This window comes from Hemitrygon akajei, chromosome 12 (assembly GCF_048418815.1).
Source record: "Hemitrygon akajei chromosome 12, sHemAka1.3, whole genome shotgun sequence".
NCBI lineage: Eukaryota > Metazoa > Chordata > Chondrichthyes > Myliobatiformes > Dasyatidae > Hemitrygon > Hemitrygon akajei.
In genome coordinates, this window is record NC_133135.1 from 44,220,436 (window position 1) to 44,236,498 (window position 16,063).

General features: G+C 36.4%; 1 protein-coding gene across 2 annotated transcripts in view; it reads right to left on the reverse strand.

Annotated features, from left to right (window-relative positions):
• zfyve9a (zinc finger, FYVE domain containing 9a) overlaps positions 1–16,063 on the reverse strand; it is a 152,671-nt gene that overhangs the window by 40,939 nt on the left and 95,669 nt on the right. For both annotated transcript variants that reach the window (XM_073063003.1, XM_073063004.1), the window contains one exon: positions 677–794. In XM_073063003.1, the coding sequence (XP_072919104.1) occupies positions 677–794 (118 nt within the window). The remainder of the gene's footprint in view (positions 1–676; positions 795–16,063) is intronic.

A 16,063-nucleotide genomic window follows, 5' to 3' on the forward strand; every position in this document is an offset into this window, starting at 1 on the left:
GACAGCAATTCTGAATTTCAAACTTTAGATTTCAACCCATGATAACTGTAAACCTTGTGTAACAGTAGTTCAGGTAATGTAAATTCCCCCTTACAGAATTCACAAATTACAACCAAATCAGCTGAGATGTGATTATTTTTTCAAGTGGAAAAAAGACCATATTTATTTTCAGTACAGCAACAATTGGAGCCTCCTCCACCTTCACCTGCAGCCTGCTCTGTCTCATGAGCAGCAGCTGCATGTTCCTTTAATACCAGCCTGCTCTGCTTCAGTAGCAGCAGCTCCAGCTAAAAAGTACTAAATAATAGTTTCTGCAACTCTCATTTCTCAATGCATAAATAAATGACATGACTTTGCATTATGGAAAAACTCACAATATAGGGTACTTCTACCCCTCTCCCATAGTATGGGGATTGCCTGCAAATACAGCCAGTTAAGTTAAATAAGTAGACATCTTCAACTTAGCAGTGGAATCATTTAACTATCTTCATGGTTAATTAACGCAACCCGCACTTGAAGAATGACAACAATGGGGCTATGGGATCTGAGGCTGGAAGGTGAGATTAGGTGGGGTAACTGGTTTCCCAACAGACGGAATGGTCTGAAGGGCCTTCTCTGCTGCCACTTATTTTAATGATTCTAAGATTTAACAACAAAAGCAATCTACCACACTTACCTCCTTTGACACCTGTAGAGATGAGAATAGGTGGGAGCCCATTTTCTGGGACCAAATTAATTGCACTTCCAACTGGACTGCCAATCTGGGCTGTACTACTTAATGATGAAGCCACATTCTAAAACAGAATAAAATTTAAAAGCCTTTATTATTAATCAAATTAAGTGGCATAACTCTCAATATTTTATTTTAAACTTAGTATTTAAAAGAGATGTAATGGATGACTCCTTTAGTAATCAAGATAATAAAAAGTAAAGAATATGCTGCAAAAACTGCAAAATTTTAGTACCTCAAAGCACATTTTCTTCTATGGAGAAACTTGCAAAGATATCAACACAGTTGCATAATAACACCAACAGCTCATTGATTTATCAGCTTTCATTTTAAATGTTGAGGCTAATTATAAATGATTGCAATTGTTCTGTAATTCAAGTAAACACAATTGAAATAGTGCTGAGATCCCCATTTTATGAAATAACAACTGCAACTTTTGCAACAAGGAGTGACAACAAAACCATCAATTATTTTGGATTAGGGAAAACAAATATCTGTAGATTATTTTATTTGAAGTAAAATGCAATGAGCAAGTCAAATAATTATGGTCATGTAGCTCAGCAGTAAGAAATTATGAAAAAAAATTAGAGTAAAAATGCCAAAAATAAATAACCCACCAGATAAGCTCAGTTAACATCATCAATCAACATGGGCTGATAATGAGTTGAAGATTTCCACCTTAGTAATTGCTGCCATAATATGTACTCAATAACAGCTTGAAAGACTAACACGTGGTCCACATGACAACTAATCAAATATTCTACATTCACTTAATTTTAACATTATTATAAAGGAACTTGTTGGATCTATTAAAAATGAAAATATTGTTTACTAAAGTATGGAAGTGAAACTCTCTAGAGGAAGTGAAATTTAGCAAATTAAAATAATTAAACAGGTCAAACAGTACCAAATATAAGAATGCAAGTCCAATTTTCTGGAACTCCCCAACTTTCCCAGATAAATGAACAAGAAAATGGGACTTCCATACTGTAATAAGATTACATAGGATAGTTTGTCAAAAGTTTTCAGGGAAGTTTTCTTAATCAGTATATAAAAATCCCAATGAGAGAGTGTGAGATACTTGATCTGCTATGAGGGAATGAGACAGGGCAGATGTCAGAAGTTTAAAGAGAGCAACATTTTGAATCTAGTGATCACAATGCCATTAGTTTCAAAGTAAATATGCAGAAAGACATGTCTGGTCTGATGGTTGAGATTCTAAATTGGAGAAAGGCCAATTCTGTGGTATCAGAAAAGATCCGGCAAATGTGGATTGGGACAGGCTGTTTTCTGGCAAAAGTGGGCTGAAAAAATAGCAGATGGAATTTAATGCAGACAAGTGCGAGGTGTTGCACTTCGGTAGGACCAACCAGAGCAGATCTTACAGAGCAGATAATAGTGCACCGAGGAGTGTGGTAAAACAAAGAGATCTAGAACTACAAGTCTATAATCCATTGAAAGTAGATAGGGTGATAAAGAAGGCTTATGGCACATCTCCTATGGTACAGGAGATGGGATGTTATGTTGAAGCTGTATAAAACATTGGTAAGGATTAATTTCAAGTACTGGATGTATGCTTGGTCACCTCCCTACAGAAAAGATGTAAATAAGGTTGAAAGAATATAGAGAAAATGTACCAGTATGTTGCTGGGTCTGGAGGACCCAAGTTATAAGGAAAGATTGAATAGGTTAGGACTTTATTCCTTGGAATGTAAAAGATTGAAAGGAGATCTGATAAAGGTATACAAAATTATGAGGGGTATAGATAGGGTGAATGCAAGCAAGCTTTTTTCCACTGAGGTCGGGTGGGACTACAACCAGAAGCCATGGAAGGGGGAAAGGTAAAAAGTTCAAGGGGAACATGAGGGAAAATTTCTTCACTCAGAGGGTCATGAGAGTGTGGAATGACCTGCCAGAGGAAGTGGTGCATGTGAGCTTGACTTCAACATAAGAGAAAGTTGGTGAGGTACATGGATGGTAGGGGTAAGAAGGATGATGGTCCTGGTGCAGGTTGATTGAAGTAGGAAGTTTACATCGTTCAAATGGACAGGTGGGTCAAAGGGTCTGTTTGTGTGCTGTACTTTTTCTATGGCTTGTTACATGCTCAGTTTGAACATGGGACAGTGGGATGGTGTAATGGTCTTGTGAGTGGGATGATGTACAGGTGACCCCTGTTTTTCGAACATTCGCTTTATGACAGCTCGCTGTTACAAAGGACTTACATTAGTACCTGTTTTCGCTAACCAAAGAGGATTTTCGCTTTTACGAAGAAAAGACGGCCACTTAATACGTGTGTTTACCCCCAAGAAAGACTACCATGACCATGAAGCCTTGTGCGGGCAGTTGTGTGTGCATGCATGAACATCCGTAGGCATGTACATGCACATGCATGTGCCAATTTTTTTTTCTCCAAATCGATTTTGGCTCGCTGTCTTCCCGATCTGATGTGAAACAACACCACACATAAAATATTTCTACTTTATATAGGCTGCATATTTATCATCTCATTCTTACTTTTACTATATGTTAGTGTCATTTTAGGCTTTATGTGTTACTTGGTATGATTTGGAGGGTTATTTTTTGGGTCTGGGAACACTCAAAAATTTTTCCCATTATAAATTAATGGAAATTGCTTCTTCGCTTTATGACATTTCAGCTTACAAATGGTTTAGTAGGAACGCTCTACCTTCGGATAGCGGGGGAAACCTGTAATTGTCTCATGACCGTGGGGTGATGTTCTGTTGCGTGATGGCATGTTCCAAACGGTATTTAAACCAAGCCCGTGGTTTGTGGTGCTGTTCTCATTTTTAATTTTGGTACAACGTTGTTGTTGACAGTCAGAGGTGTGGAGGCTCCACTGGTTTTGTTTGTTGCACGTTTATTTTTCTCTTACGGTCCAGTATTGGAGAGTGAAAGCATTACCGGAGTTATCCGAGTTCAAAGGATTGGATAAAGTTAATGTTGTTCAGCGTCTTGGGAACGATGGACTTTTTTTTTTACTTTGTTTAGGAATTGTAGCATGCACATTTGAGTTGAACCCCTGCAAGGTCAGGAAGGTTTGTGCAGTGACCACCCTCCAGTCAAAAGATCAGTTCCTTTTATTTCCTCGTGATTTCTTCGAACAAAGCATCTCTCGGCTGTGGGATCGGCAGATCGTCGTTACTTTGAAGTAACAGGGAAGTTTCTCCTTAATGACTGTATAAACCACATGGACTTTTGAATTTATCACTTTAAGTCTGTGCTTGGATGAGAACTCGTTAAGAACAGTTTCTAAGTTTGACTGTTTGTTAGATATTGCCGCCTAACTGTTAACTTCCGGTTAAGTTAGTCGTTTGCTCACTTTTCTAAGTTTTGAGCAGAGGTTAATAAATCTCGGGATTTGTTTTAAACCCTGTCTCAGTTTCATATTCGTTGCTGCTGCATTCATAACAGACTATAAAAAATATTTTTTTAAAAACTGAATTTCAAATTAGAATCAGATTTATTATCATCTGATTTCAATGGCAACATTTTGGTGCTTTGTGGCAGTAGTATAAGACAGACATAAAATTGCCACAATTATAAAAAATAAATAAATAGTGCAAAATAAAAGGAATGATGAGAGGTATTGATAGACTCTTGGGCCATCATGCAATTCACTGGAGTACGGTATTGAAGGGGATAGTTCAAAATGCTGCACATGAATGTTAAAAAAAATCTCCAAATGGAAAATCAACAGAATGAGGATTTTCTGAGAAAACACATTTAAAATGTTACTTGTAACCAATGATCTGTTTTTTGAATACTTAATTTTAGTAGCAAAATAATAAAGATCCAACTCAAATTTTAAAATGGGAAATGAATATAGCATGAAAACTGCCAGATCTGGGGGTGCATCAAGAAAAAACATTCTTTACATGGCCTTATATCTTAAAATATTCAACAGCAAGATGGCAAAGAACCAAAGCTTGAGAAGGATTTTAAGGCTTATAAATGTTACTCCTGAATCAAAGGGAACTATAAAGAAATGTGAACTGATAAAACAATTGAAAATTAATTGTAGAATGAAAAATTAAAATATTACAAAAAAATTGAAGGAACTTAGCTATTTACAAAATCTGCAGTCTCATGTCTCTTGATGCTATAAATGCTGCAAACTACTGAGATCATAATGTATGATACAAAGACCATGTTTTTTGATGGACTATCTTTCACACATAAAGATGTTCTTAATATTCAGTCAGCAAAAAAAAATGGTAGATGAAATATTGTAAGGGGGGGGGAAGAGAGACTTATCTTCTAAGGGTCAGAACAGCCCATAGTTAGCTTCTGCTAGCTTTAGCAGAGTTGAAATGATTTTAAATAGTCCTTTTGCTAATTATGGCTGTATAATATAAACAATTGTAACCTATAATTAACAAACTGCAGGAACTTTTAGCTCCATTGGTCTCTGTGAGATGCAGATATAAGGACTGTTCATTAGAACAAATAATTGGACAGTTTGTTGAAAATACAGCTCCTCAGGTTGACCTTGAACAACCAAATGCTCAATAAAACAACTAAAAATCATGTAGGTGAAGATGCACTACTTCCACAAGGTAGTATAGGATGATTTTAATTAAAGTGATCTTAATTCAAAAAAGTAATAATTTGGACTTATAGGTACTAAGTCTCAATAAACAAGTTGAAACAAAAGCAGATGGCTTTGAGAAAGCACATTAAAAAGGTTAAAAAGGGGAGATTAACGGATGACTGAAAACTCTAATGGATGCAAAAGAAAAATTGCAAATAAAGAAAGTTAGATTATTGAATCAGAAGAAAACCTTATAAGGATTGCAAAATTGGTATCCAGTAGGTCACAGGCAAATTTGGAAGCAATAATGAAAACAAATTTATTACTTTACACTGCAGCATTAGATGCAAGAGCAACTTGACATTTTGCCATCAGAGTGTGATAAATGACCACAGCTAACTAATTTACAGACTGAAGCAGTGTCTTTTTAAAGTGAGGACATGAACTGGAATAAAATGACACAAATCCAAAGTTGACAATAAACTGGGTCTCAAGATGGCGCTTATGGAGTGAAACTGTTTTAGGCTTCGCTCCAATCCTTTTACCTTTTTCTACCTACAAACACCCCCCAATTGACCTGTTTGACCCCTAATTGACCCCCTATTATAAAGGGGTTCATACTTATGAAATATTTTTCAACTGTTTGAATCATTTTCAACTCGTTAAAAATGAGTCTAAACCACGAGAACCTAAGGAATCGAAACAGACGAAAGAACCGTTAACTTTGGAAGCAATGACAAAACTTATGGATGAGAGACTTGAAAACTGGAGAATAAATTAACCCCAAAGCTTTCTGCGCTCAATGAAATTTTAAAGACAGTCGATGCAAGACTTCAATCACTTACACTGGATTTACAACAACAAGAAGCAAGAATTTTAGTTCTTGAAGATGCCGCTCGCCAGAGAGATCGCAAAATTGAAACTCTGCAACAACAACAAGCTTCGACTTCTCAACTGCTGGATCGTTATAAATCTAAAATTACTGATCTTGAAAATCGGTCTTGAAGACAAAATCTCCGGATAATTGGGCTTCCGGAAAATTTTGAGAACGGTGATCTGTCTGTATTTTTCTCTAAATTTTTAATGGACGTCTTCAGCTCAGAAGTGGATACCCCTCCAATAATCGACCGTGCACATCGCATTTCTCGTTTTCAATCAGCTTCAGGTACGAAACCACGACCAGTGATCCTCCAGATTCATTATCCTCATACCAAAGAACGTTTGATTCGGGCTGCCCGGAAAAAGGGTATGATCAGCTTTAAAAATTTTAAATTTCAAATTCTGGAAGACTATAGTCCCAAAGTTTTAAGGGCAAGAATGGCTTTTAAATCGGTTATGTCGGAAATTCATCAGAAAGGCTACAAACAAGCACTGTTATTTCCAGCACAATTGAGAGTTACTCTCCAAGATGGGACTTATCAGCTGTTCAAATCTCCAGCGGATGCTCAAAGATTCCTTGAAAAATAGTACTCTTTTTTTCCTACTACGAGTTGACTAATGTATTGTAATTTTACTATTTGTATTAAATTTTCTTTATGCTAATAATTAGCCTATAGATTTGGATCTTTTATAATTTGATGATTTTTGTGTGATAGCTAACAGTGTATTTCTTACACATGGTAAAGGTCCGTTTTTTTTTGGTTTATCCTGAGTTTGTTCTTTTTAAATTATTATTTTGTTAGTTTTGAAAGTAACTTATTAGGTTCTTCTTTTAAGTTCTTATACATTTTTAAAATATTTTTAACGCTTTATTAAGTTTTAATAAAAAACTTTTCTAAGATGTCATTTCTTTTCCCCAAAAGACCTTAGTGCTTGGATACATCACATACGTTCGGATGTGTCTGAATAAGTTTCAGGACTTTCTTTTAAAATACTAATACAATATTATCCATTTATGGGTTTTAACGTTTTAGTTTTTTTTTCTTTTTTTTCTTTTAATCCTTTTGTTTTATATATATATATATATATATATAAAACACTAATTTTATAGTTTAATTTTTGTTATATTAACCTTTTCTTTAAATATGGGTGGTTTGTATCTTTATTTTACTTTTTTGTTTGAGTTGCCATCTTGAGACATGGGGGTAAAATTCATTTTTGATTGCTTGCTTGCCTCTTTTTGGCTTTTTTCCTGGGGTTTTGGGGGTGGAGGGAGGGGAACTTTTCTTTTTGCTTGCTTCACGCTTAGTTTTACTTCATGGGCTGACTTGAAACTACAAAAATGGTTGCAGAGTCATGACTTCCGGTTCCTCCTTGAACTTACTTCCCTCTTTCGGATTCATGAGGTCATCTTTTGTTTAACCTTATATGTTAATTGTAATAAATATTGGCAATATGGATAAGCTTATTAATTTTGTTTCTTGGAATACTAATGGTTTAAATCATCCGATCAAACGGAAAAAAGTATTCAAAGTACCGTAGATTCCGGACTACAGAGCGCACCTGATTAAAAGCCGCTGGCTCTAATTTTAGAAATAAAATCAATTTTTTAATTGTAAAGGCCGCACCGGATTTTAGGCCGCACCGGATTTTCGGCCGCAGGTGTCCCACGTTGTAATATGAGATATTTACACAGAAAGATATTACACGTGAGGATTTTTTTAACTTTTAATTAAATCCATATGGTAACAAAAACAAATACATATTGCAAATGCTTTTTTTCGAACCGTGCCCGTAACGCGGCTACTTTTAAATATACGTTGCGTATACTTCTTTACTGAACAACATTCCAATATCTCCTAACGACTGGTAAAAAATATATATACTGCAGCCTACCAGGAAAAGTTATTGATCACCTTTAACTTAAAAGCAGCGTTCGCTCAGATCCAAAGCCGCTCGCGTAATGCGCTCCCTCCCTCCGTCCCGTTTCATCGCAAACCGGCATTTTCCCACAAGACACCGCGAAACCGGGTGTGACGTCATAGCATCCCGCGATGTAGTACAGAAAACAAATATAGTTAAAACTCTTCTAACTTTAACTAGAAAATGAATTACTAAGCGAAAATATTATAAACTAAGTAACTGCCATAAGGCAGCACAATGCTTCGAGTGTTTTCCATGTTGATGAGGGTGAGTACAAATGACTGATTTACAATAATTTAATTGTGAAAGTGCGCTTGATTTATCGTACAATTTCATTGGACCTCTGTGAACTACTCATCAATTTTATTGGTCTACTGTTATGAGGCAAAATGTTTACGAGGCGGCATGAAAAAAATCATGTATTAGCCGCTCCGGATTAAAGGCCGCAAAGTTCAAAGCTGTTCAAAATGTGGGAAAAAAGTAGCGGCTTAAAATCCGGAATCTACGGTATTCCACAGAATGAATGCTAATATTATCTTTCTACAAGAGACTCATGTGAGGAAGGTGGATAGTCAACATTTTTTTAGGTTTTGGAAAGGCCTCGAATTCCCAAGCCAAAGTAAGAGGCGTTTCCATTTTTATAGATTCTTCAACCTCTTTTATATACTATGAAACAATTTCGGACCCACAAGGTAGATTTTTGCTTATTACTGGTTCACTTTTTAATCAAAAAGTTGTTTTAGTTAATGCTTATGCTCCGAATACCAATTGTCCTGAATTTTTTAAGTTTTTATTTACATCCTTTCCTAATTTGAATCAGTACATGTTGATAATGGGAGGGGATTTTAACTGTTGCTTAAACCCTTCGATGGATAGATCTAAGCCCACTCAAACTCTTCCGAATAAATTGGCCTCTCTTATTAATTCCTTTATGGTTGACTCTGGAATCTCCGAAATTTGGCGTTTTTTTACACCCCAATGACAAAGAATTTTCATACTTTTCCCATGTTTATCACAATTATTCAAGAATTGACTACTTCTTTATTGATCATCGTTTACTTAGATGTTAGTGATTGTAAATATGATTCTATTACCATTTCTGATCATGTACCTTTGAAGCTATCTATTAAGACAATGGATTCATCTTCTAATGCTAAATCTTGGAGGTTCAACTCTATTTTATTGCAGGACCCAGACTTTCTTAATTTTATTAAACAATAAATTGATTTGTTTTTCTCAACAAATTTTACAGAAGAGATCTCTAGTGGAACATTATGGGACACTTTTAAAGCATTTATTCGTGGACAGATTAATTCATACTCTGCTGGAGTTAGGAAACGAATTAATTTGGAAATATTAACATTGGTTGATAAAATTAAAGCAATTGATAAGATTTATTCAGTGACCCCTAGCAAAGAACTTTATAAAGAAAGAGTTGAACTTCAAGTGGAGCATAATCTGTTATTATCCTCTTCGATTGAAAATCAGTTAATTAAATCTAGAACCCAGTTTTATGTACATGGAGATAAATCTGACAAATTATTGGCGAATCAATTGAAAACTGCTTCGGTTAAACGACAAATTACTAAGATTCGTAAACGAGATGACGCTTTGACGATTGATCATAAAGAGATAAATAAAGCCTCTCAAGATTTTTATAATTCTTTATATCAATCAGAATTTGTTGAGGATTCTTCTATAATGGATGAATTTTTAAGAAAATTGAATATCCCAAAATTAACTACAGAAGATAGCATACTTCTAGATGCACCTATTACGGAAACCGAAATAAAACAGGCTTTTTTTAAATGAATTCAGGTAAAGCCCCAGGTCCGGATGGTTATACTGCAGAATTTTTAAAATCCTTTTCCTCTATACTCTCTCCTTGGCTTTATAAAATTTTTAAGATGTGTTAACTGTAGGTAAATTGCCACAATCTTTTTATGATGCCTCTATTTCTCTAATTCTTAAAAAAGATAAAGACCCCACTGAATGTGCATCCTATTGGCCTATATCTTTGCTGAATACGGACTTTAAGATTTTTAGGAAAATTTTGGCCACTAGATTAGAAAATATATTACCTCGAATTATCGCAGAAGATCAGACTGGATTTATTAAAAATCATTATTCATCTTTTAACATCAGAAAATTGATTAATATTATTTATACTCCTTCATCCAAAATACCAGAATGTGTCATTTCTTTAGATGCTGAAAAAGCTTTTGATAGAGTTGAACAGCTATATTTATTTAATACATTGCAGCATTTTAACTTTAGTTCGAAATTTATATCATGGATTAAGTTAATATATTATAAACCTTTAGCTTCGGTTTTCACCAATAATCAAAGATCTCCTTTTTTTCAGTTATTCCGAGGTACGAGGCAAGGCTGTCCTTTAAGTCCTTTACTATTTGACATTGTTTTGGAACCTTTAGCTATCGCCATTCCTGAATCACCTAATATTTTGGGTATTACCTGTGGGGAAGGGACTTATAAGTTATCATTATATGCTGATGATTTGTTACTATACATATCTGACCCCGAGAGATCTATTCCTGCTATTTTATCCTTGCTTGCTCAGTTTAGCTGCTTTTCTGGTTACAAACTGAATTTTAATAAGAGTGAATTATTTCCATTAAATATGCAAGTTCCAATTTATAAACACTTACCATTTAAAGTTGTCACAGATCATTTTACTTATTTGGGTATTAAAATTACCAAGAAACATAAGGATTTATTTAAAGTTAATTTTTTACCTTTAATTGACCAAATTAAGCAACTTGTTACCAGGTGGTCCCCATTATCTTTGTCATTGGTTGGTCGAATTAATGCTATTAAGATGATAGTGTTACCCAAAATTTTATATTTATTCCAAGCACTACCAATTTTTATTCCTAAATCTTTTTTTGATATTATTGACTCTAAAATATCTTCATATCTGTGGTAGAATAAAAATCCTAGACTAAGCAAAAAATATTTACAGAAGCCTAAGAAGGAGGGTGGTTTGGCTTTGACAAACTTGAGATTTTACTATTGGGCAGTCAATATTCGATATTTAATATTTTGGACACAAGAATCGATTATAGCATCTTGCCCACAATGGGTAAATTTGGAATGTAAATCTGTACAAGACTTTTCATTGTTTTCAATTTTAGGATCTTCGCTTCCTTTTTCTTTATCTAAATTGAATAAACAAATAACTAATCCCATAGTTAAACATACATTGCGAATATGGTTTCAATTTTGTAAATTTTTTGGCTTGATTAAGTTTATCTTATCAAGCCCTATTATATCTAACTTTTTCTTTCGACCCTCTTTTATGGATATTATGGAAAACAACAGGTATAACATGTTTTCGTGATCTCTTTTTAGATAATAGTTTTACGTCCTTTGAACAGCTATCTAATAAATATGATTTACCTAAAACTCATTTTTTTATATATCTGCAAGTTAGAAATTTCTTGAATAATATGTTACAGTCTTTTCCGAAATTATGTCCAATGGACATTATGGAAAAAATTTTAGCTCTGAATCCTGGCCAAAAGGGTATAGTAGCCACCACTTATAATATGACCATGAAAATACAGCCAGAAGTATCAGAAAAAATTAAGGAGGAATGGGAAAAAGAACTTCATTGTCTTATACCCACTGAGCAGTGGGAGAAAATTTTACAATTACCGTACTCAATTCCTCTTCTATTTGTGCTAAACATGCCCTAATACAATTTAAGTTTGTACACAGGGCTCACATGTCCAAGGATAAACTTGCTCGATTTTACTCTCATGTTAATCCAACCTGTGACATGTCATTCTGAAGTTGCTTCATTGACCCACATGTTTTGGTCTTGCCCTTGTTTGCAAAGTTATTGGAAAGATATTTTCGGTACTATTTCAACAGTTCTGAATATCAAATTGCAACCGCATCCTATTACTGCAATTTTCGGTTTACCAATGGTGGATAATATTCGTTTATCCCCCTCAGCTCGATGGATGATTGCATTTGTTACATTAATGGCTAGAAGATCTATCCTACTGAATTGGAAAGAAATTAATCCTCCAACTATATTTCAGTGGTTTTCTCAAACTATCTCTTGTTTGAGTTTAGAAAAAAATTAGAAGTGTTGTTTTTGATTCTTCAGTTAAATTTGAAGAAACTTGGAGACCATTTATCCAACATTTTCATATCAGTTAAACTGACTTTTCCTAAACCCTGCTTCTATTATCCTTAATTATTTGGATGGAGGTGCAGAGTTATTGACGCTACTGTGTATATTTGACATAATGCAATGGCCCATGTTGGTTAGGTTTTTTTTTTCTTTTCTTTTTTGTGATTTTTTTTTCTCTCTTATTTACTCCCTTTTTTCGCAATTACTATGAGTTTGGGAGGTTATTATATATGGATTATCATCATGAATGTATACTTAACCTATTAATTATGTACTTTCAAACTCTCTGTATTCATGTTTCATTTATGTTTGTTTAAAATCAATAAAAAGATTTAAAAAGAAAGAAAAGACAATAAACTGAATGTGACAGTTTACATCAGGTGCTGGTAAAACAGGTAGACACAAAGCAGATGAAGATTTTAGGCAATAGGAAAAGGGGTAAAACAAGATAACTGAAAATGTATGTTCTGGAACAAATACCTGGAATTCACACGCCTAAGTGTTGTGGCAAGTAAACTTGAGAAAATCTGCAAATGCTGGAAATCCAAAGCAACACACACAAGGAAGAGATCCAGGAGGTGACAGGCAGGTGAGAAGAGTTAAGAGGCCAGAGTGGGGAATAGAAGAGGAGAAGGAGAGAAAATTCTTTTACCAGAAGGAGAAATTGATATTCATGCCATCAGGTTGGAGTCCACCCAGATGGAATATAAGGTGTTGCTACTTCAGCAAGAGTATGGCCTCACCTTAGCACAAGAAGAGGCCATGGACCAACATGTTAGAATGAGAATAGGCATCAGAATTAAAATGTTTGGCCACTGGGAAACTCCGCTTTTGGCAGATGGAACAGAGGTGCTCAACAAAGTAGTCCCCCAGTAAACGATGGGTTTCACCAATGTAGAGGAGGTGACATCAGGAGCAGCATATTTTCAGGTGATGACCCCAGCAAATTCATAGGTAATTAGTGCCTCTCCTGGAAGGACTGCTTGGGGCCCTGAATGGAGGTGAGGGAGGAGGTGAATGAGCTGGTATAGCACTTTGGCTGCTATCAGGGATAAGTGCCGGGAAGGACAAATAAACAAGGGAATCTACAGAGGGGAGAGATCCCTGTGGAAAGCAGAGGGAGGTGCTGGTTAAGATACGTTTGGTAGTAGGATCCCCTTTGAAAATGGCTGAAATTGCAGAGGATGATTTGTTGGATGTGGAGGCTCTGGGGTGGGAGGCAAGGACAGGAGAGACTATCACACTTGGCAGAAAAATGGGGTGAGTGTGGATGTTCAGAAAATGGAGGAGATATGGTGAGAGCAGCATCTATGATGGAGGAACGGAAACCCCATTCTTTGAAGGCGGACATCTCTAATGTTCTGAAAAGGAAAGTTACATCCTGGGAACAGATGTGGTGGAGACAAAGGAACTGAGAAAAGTAAATAGCATTTTTACAAGAGACGGGGAGGAAAGACGTATAGTTAAGAAAACTGTGGGACTCAGTAGGTTTATAAAAGATGTCAGTTGACAGTATCTCTAAAGATGGGGACATAGATCAAGAAAGCGGAGGGAGGTATCAGAAATGGACCTAGTGAATTTAAGGGCAGGGTGGAGGTTGGAGGCAAAGTTGATAAAATTGACAAGCTCAGCATAGATGCATGAAGCAGCAATAATGCAGTCGTCAATGTAGTGGAGGAAGAGCTGGGGAGCATTACCAGGGAAGGCTTGGAACATGGACTGTTCTACACAGCCAACCAAGAGGCAGGCAAAGCTGGGACCCATGCAGATGCCCATGGCTACCCCTTAAGTCAAAGGAAAAATTGTTGAGGGTGAGGACCAGTTCTGCCAGATGGAGGAGGGTGGTGGTGGAGGAGAACTGGTTGGTTCTTCAGACAGAAATTGAGCATTTTAAGACCTTCTTGATGGGGGATAGAAGTGTATGGGGACTAGATATCCCTGGTGAAAATGAGGCCATCAGGGCCAGGAAAATTAAAGTTACTGAGGAGATCCAGAGCATGATAAGTGTTGCAGATGAAGGTGGGAATGTACTGGATAGAATAGAGTTAAGGTATGAGGTCATGTGTTCAATGGGGCAGAAGCAGGCAGAAACAATAGGCCTACACGGACAGTCTGGTTTATGGATCTTGGGTAGGAGGTAGAAGTGAGCAGTGTAGGGTAAGGAATCTGAGTTTGTTGGCAGTGGATGGGAGTTCTCCAGAATTGATAAGGTCAGTGATGGTGTCAGTGACAGTTTTCAGATAATCTGGAGTGGAGTCCTTTTCAAGGGATAGGTGTAAAAGATAATAGAACAATCAGAAAGAAATGAAAGTGAAAAGCCTCACCACCAAAGTGTTCACAAACTGCATTCTGTCACTACTGTGCAAAATTCCTAATTCTCTGTTGACAATCATGTTTCTCCTCTGACACAACACCTCACATCCATTGTCTAATTCAGGGGACTGCCATCTTTTGGTTTTACTCTTACCCATCCCTCCATAATCATAGAACAATGGCTAATTTTTCCAACCTAGGGATTTTTTTTAAAGTCTCAAAAAAATTGCAAGGATTGAAACTGGATTATTACCACATAAGACCAAAGACACCACTATAGAATACAAAACCTAAGAGTTCATGCTGGATCAGTCAAAGCAATATTTTCAAGTTTTATTATGGTGAAAACCAGTTGCCTACCTTTCTAAATTGACAAGGTCCAACATTTTTGCCTACACCAGTACTTGCCTAGTGCTCATGAAGGCAGCAATAGAAACAGTGTTGGAACCAGATGCAAATCCTTATACTCCAATAGCATTCTTGCTGTTCAAAATCAGCCAGGGATCAGTGTGAAATAATTGCTGTGAAAGCTGTTTTAGATGGGCTGAGGCAAGCCATGCACCTGATGATGCAAGGAGCTCATCCTTGCTGGCACATTGACTAAGGGCTGGCAGTAGCTGCTCTGCATGTTGACAAGCCATGTGCATCCTACTGCTTTGGTTTTTGTGATGGAAGCTACTACTGACCTCTGTTTGGCTACATAGCCTTCTGAGCCCAGAGATTTATTTATGGTCATTCGCTAGAGTCAGATAACATTTCCTGCTTAGAAAAGCTGCACAGCCTAACAAAGATGGGGAGATGGTGGAATCTTCACATGCAACATGAGGTGAGATGATGAGAGGGTCTATAAGATCCAGGCAACCTGTCAACATGTAACAAAATTTCTGAACCTGTTATATCAATGCAAGCTTTTTGATTCAGGCATGAGCTTTAAACAAGATGGTCAAAAAGGTTTCCATGGATGTTGCAGGCCAAAGGTCTTGTTTCTCTGTCGTACAACTATGACTGTGATACTCAGAGCATCTTTTCAATGCTCAATTTGATTCAAAACACTTCTTTAATTGAGACGGTAAATTTTCAACAGCAACTACAAAGTATAATAGAGTTACAAGTACTGTATAATAAAATGTTATGGTTTTGACTACAAGGTCACCATGTTATGGTTGGTCTGTATTGTCTTAGGTTCAGAAAACAGGTAGAGTCAGAAATTATAATTTCAGGCCCTCACTACTGTTATGATCCCAGCCCCCTCCTTCCTGAGAATCGAAAGATCGCTATTAATTTGGGTCTTGGACACAGGAAATGAGAGAGAATCCTCAGAAAGACAACGCAACGGATTTTGACCATTGTTTCTTGGAGACACCTTTGTGGATTGCGACCCTATGCTACGTGCCAGCTATCAGGGCTACGTGCACACCCTCAGGCAATGTGGGGTGGGGATTGTATCACCCCACCTTGATTGACATCTACAACTCTGCAAGTCAAGATAAAAGAGGGGTGG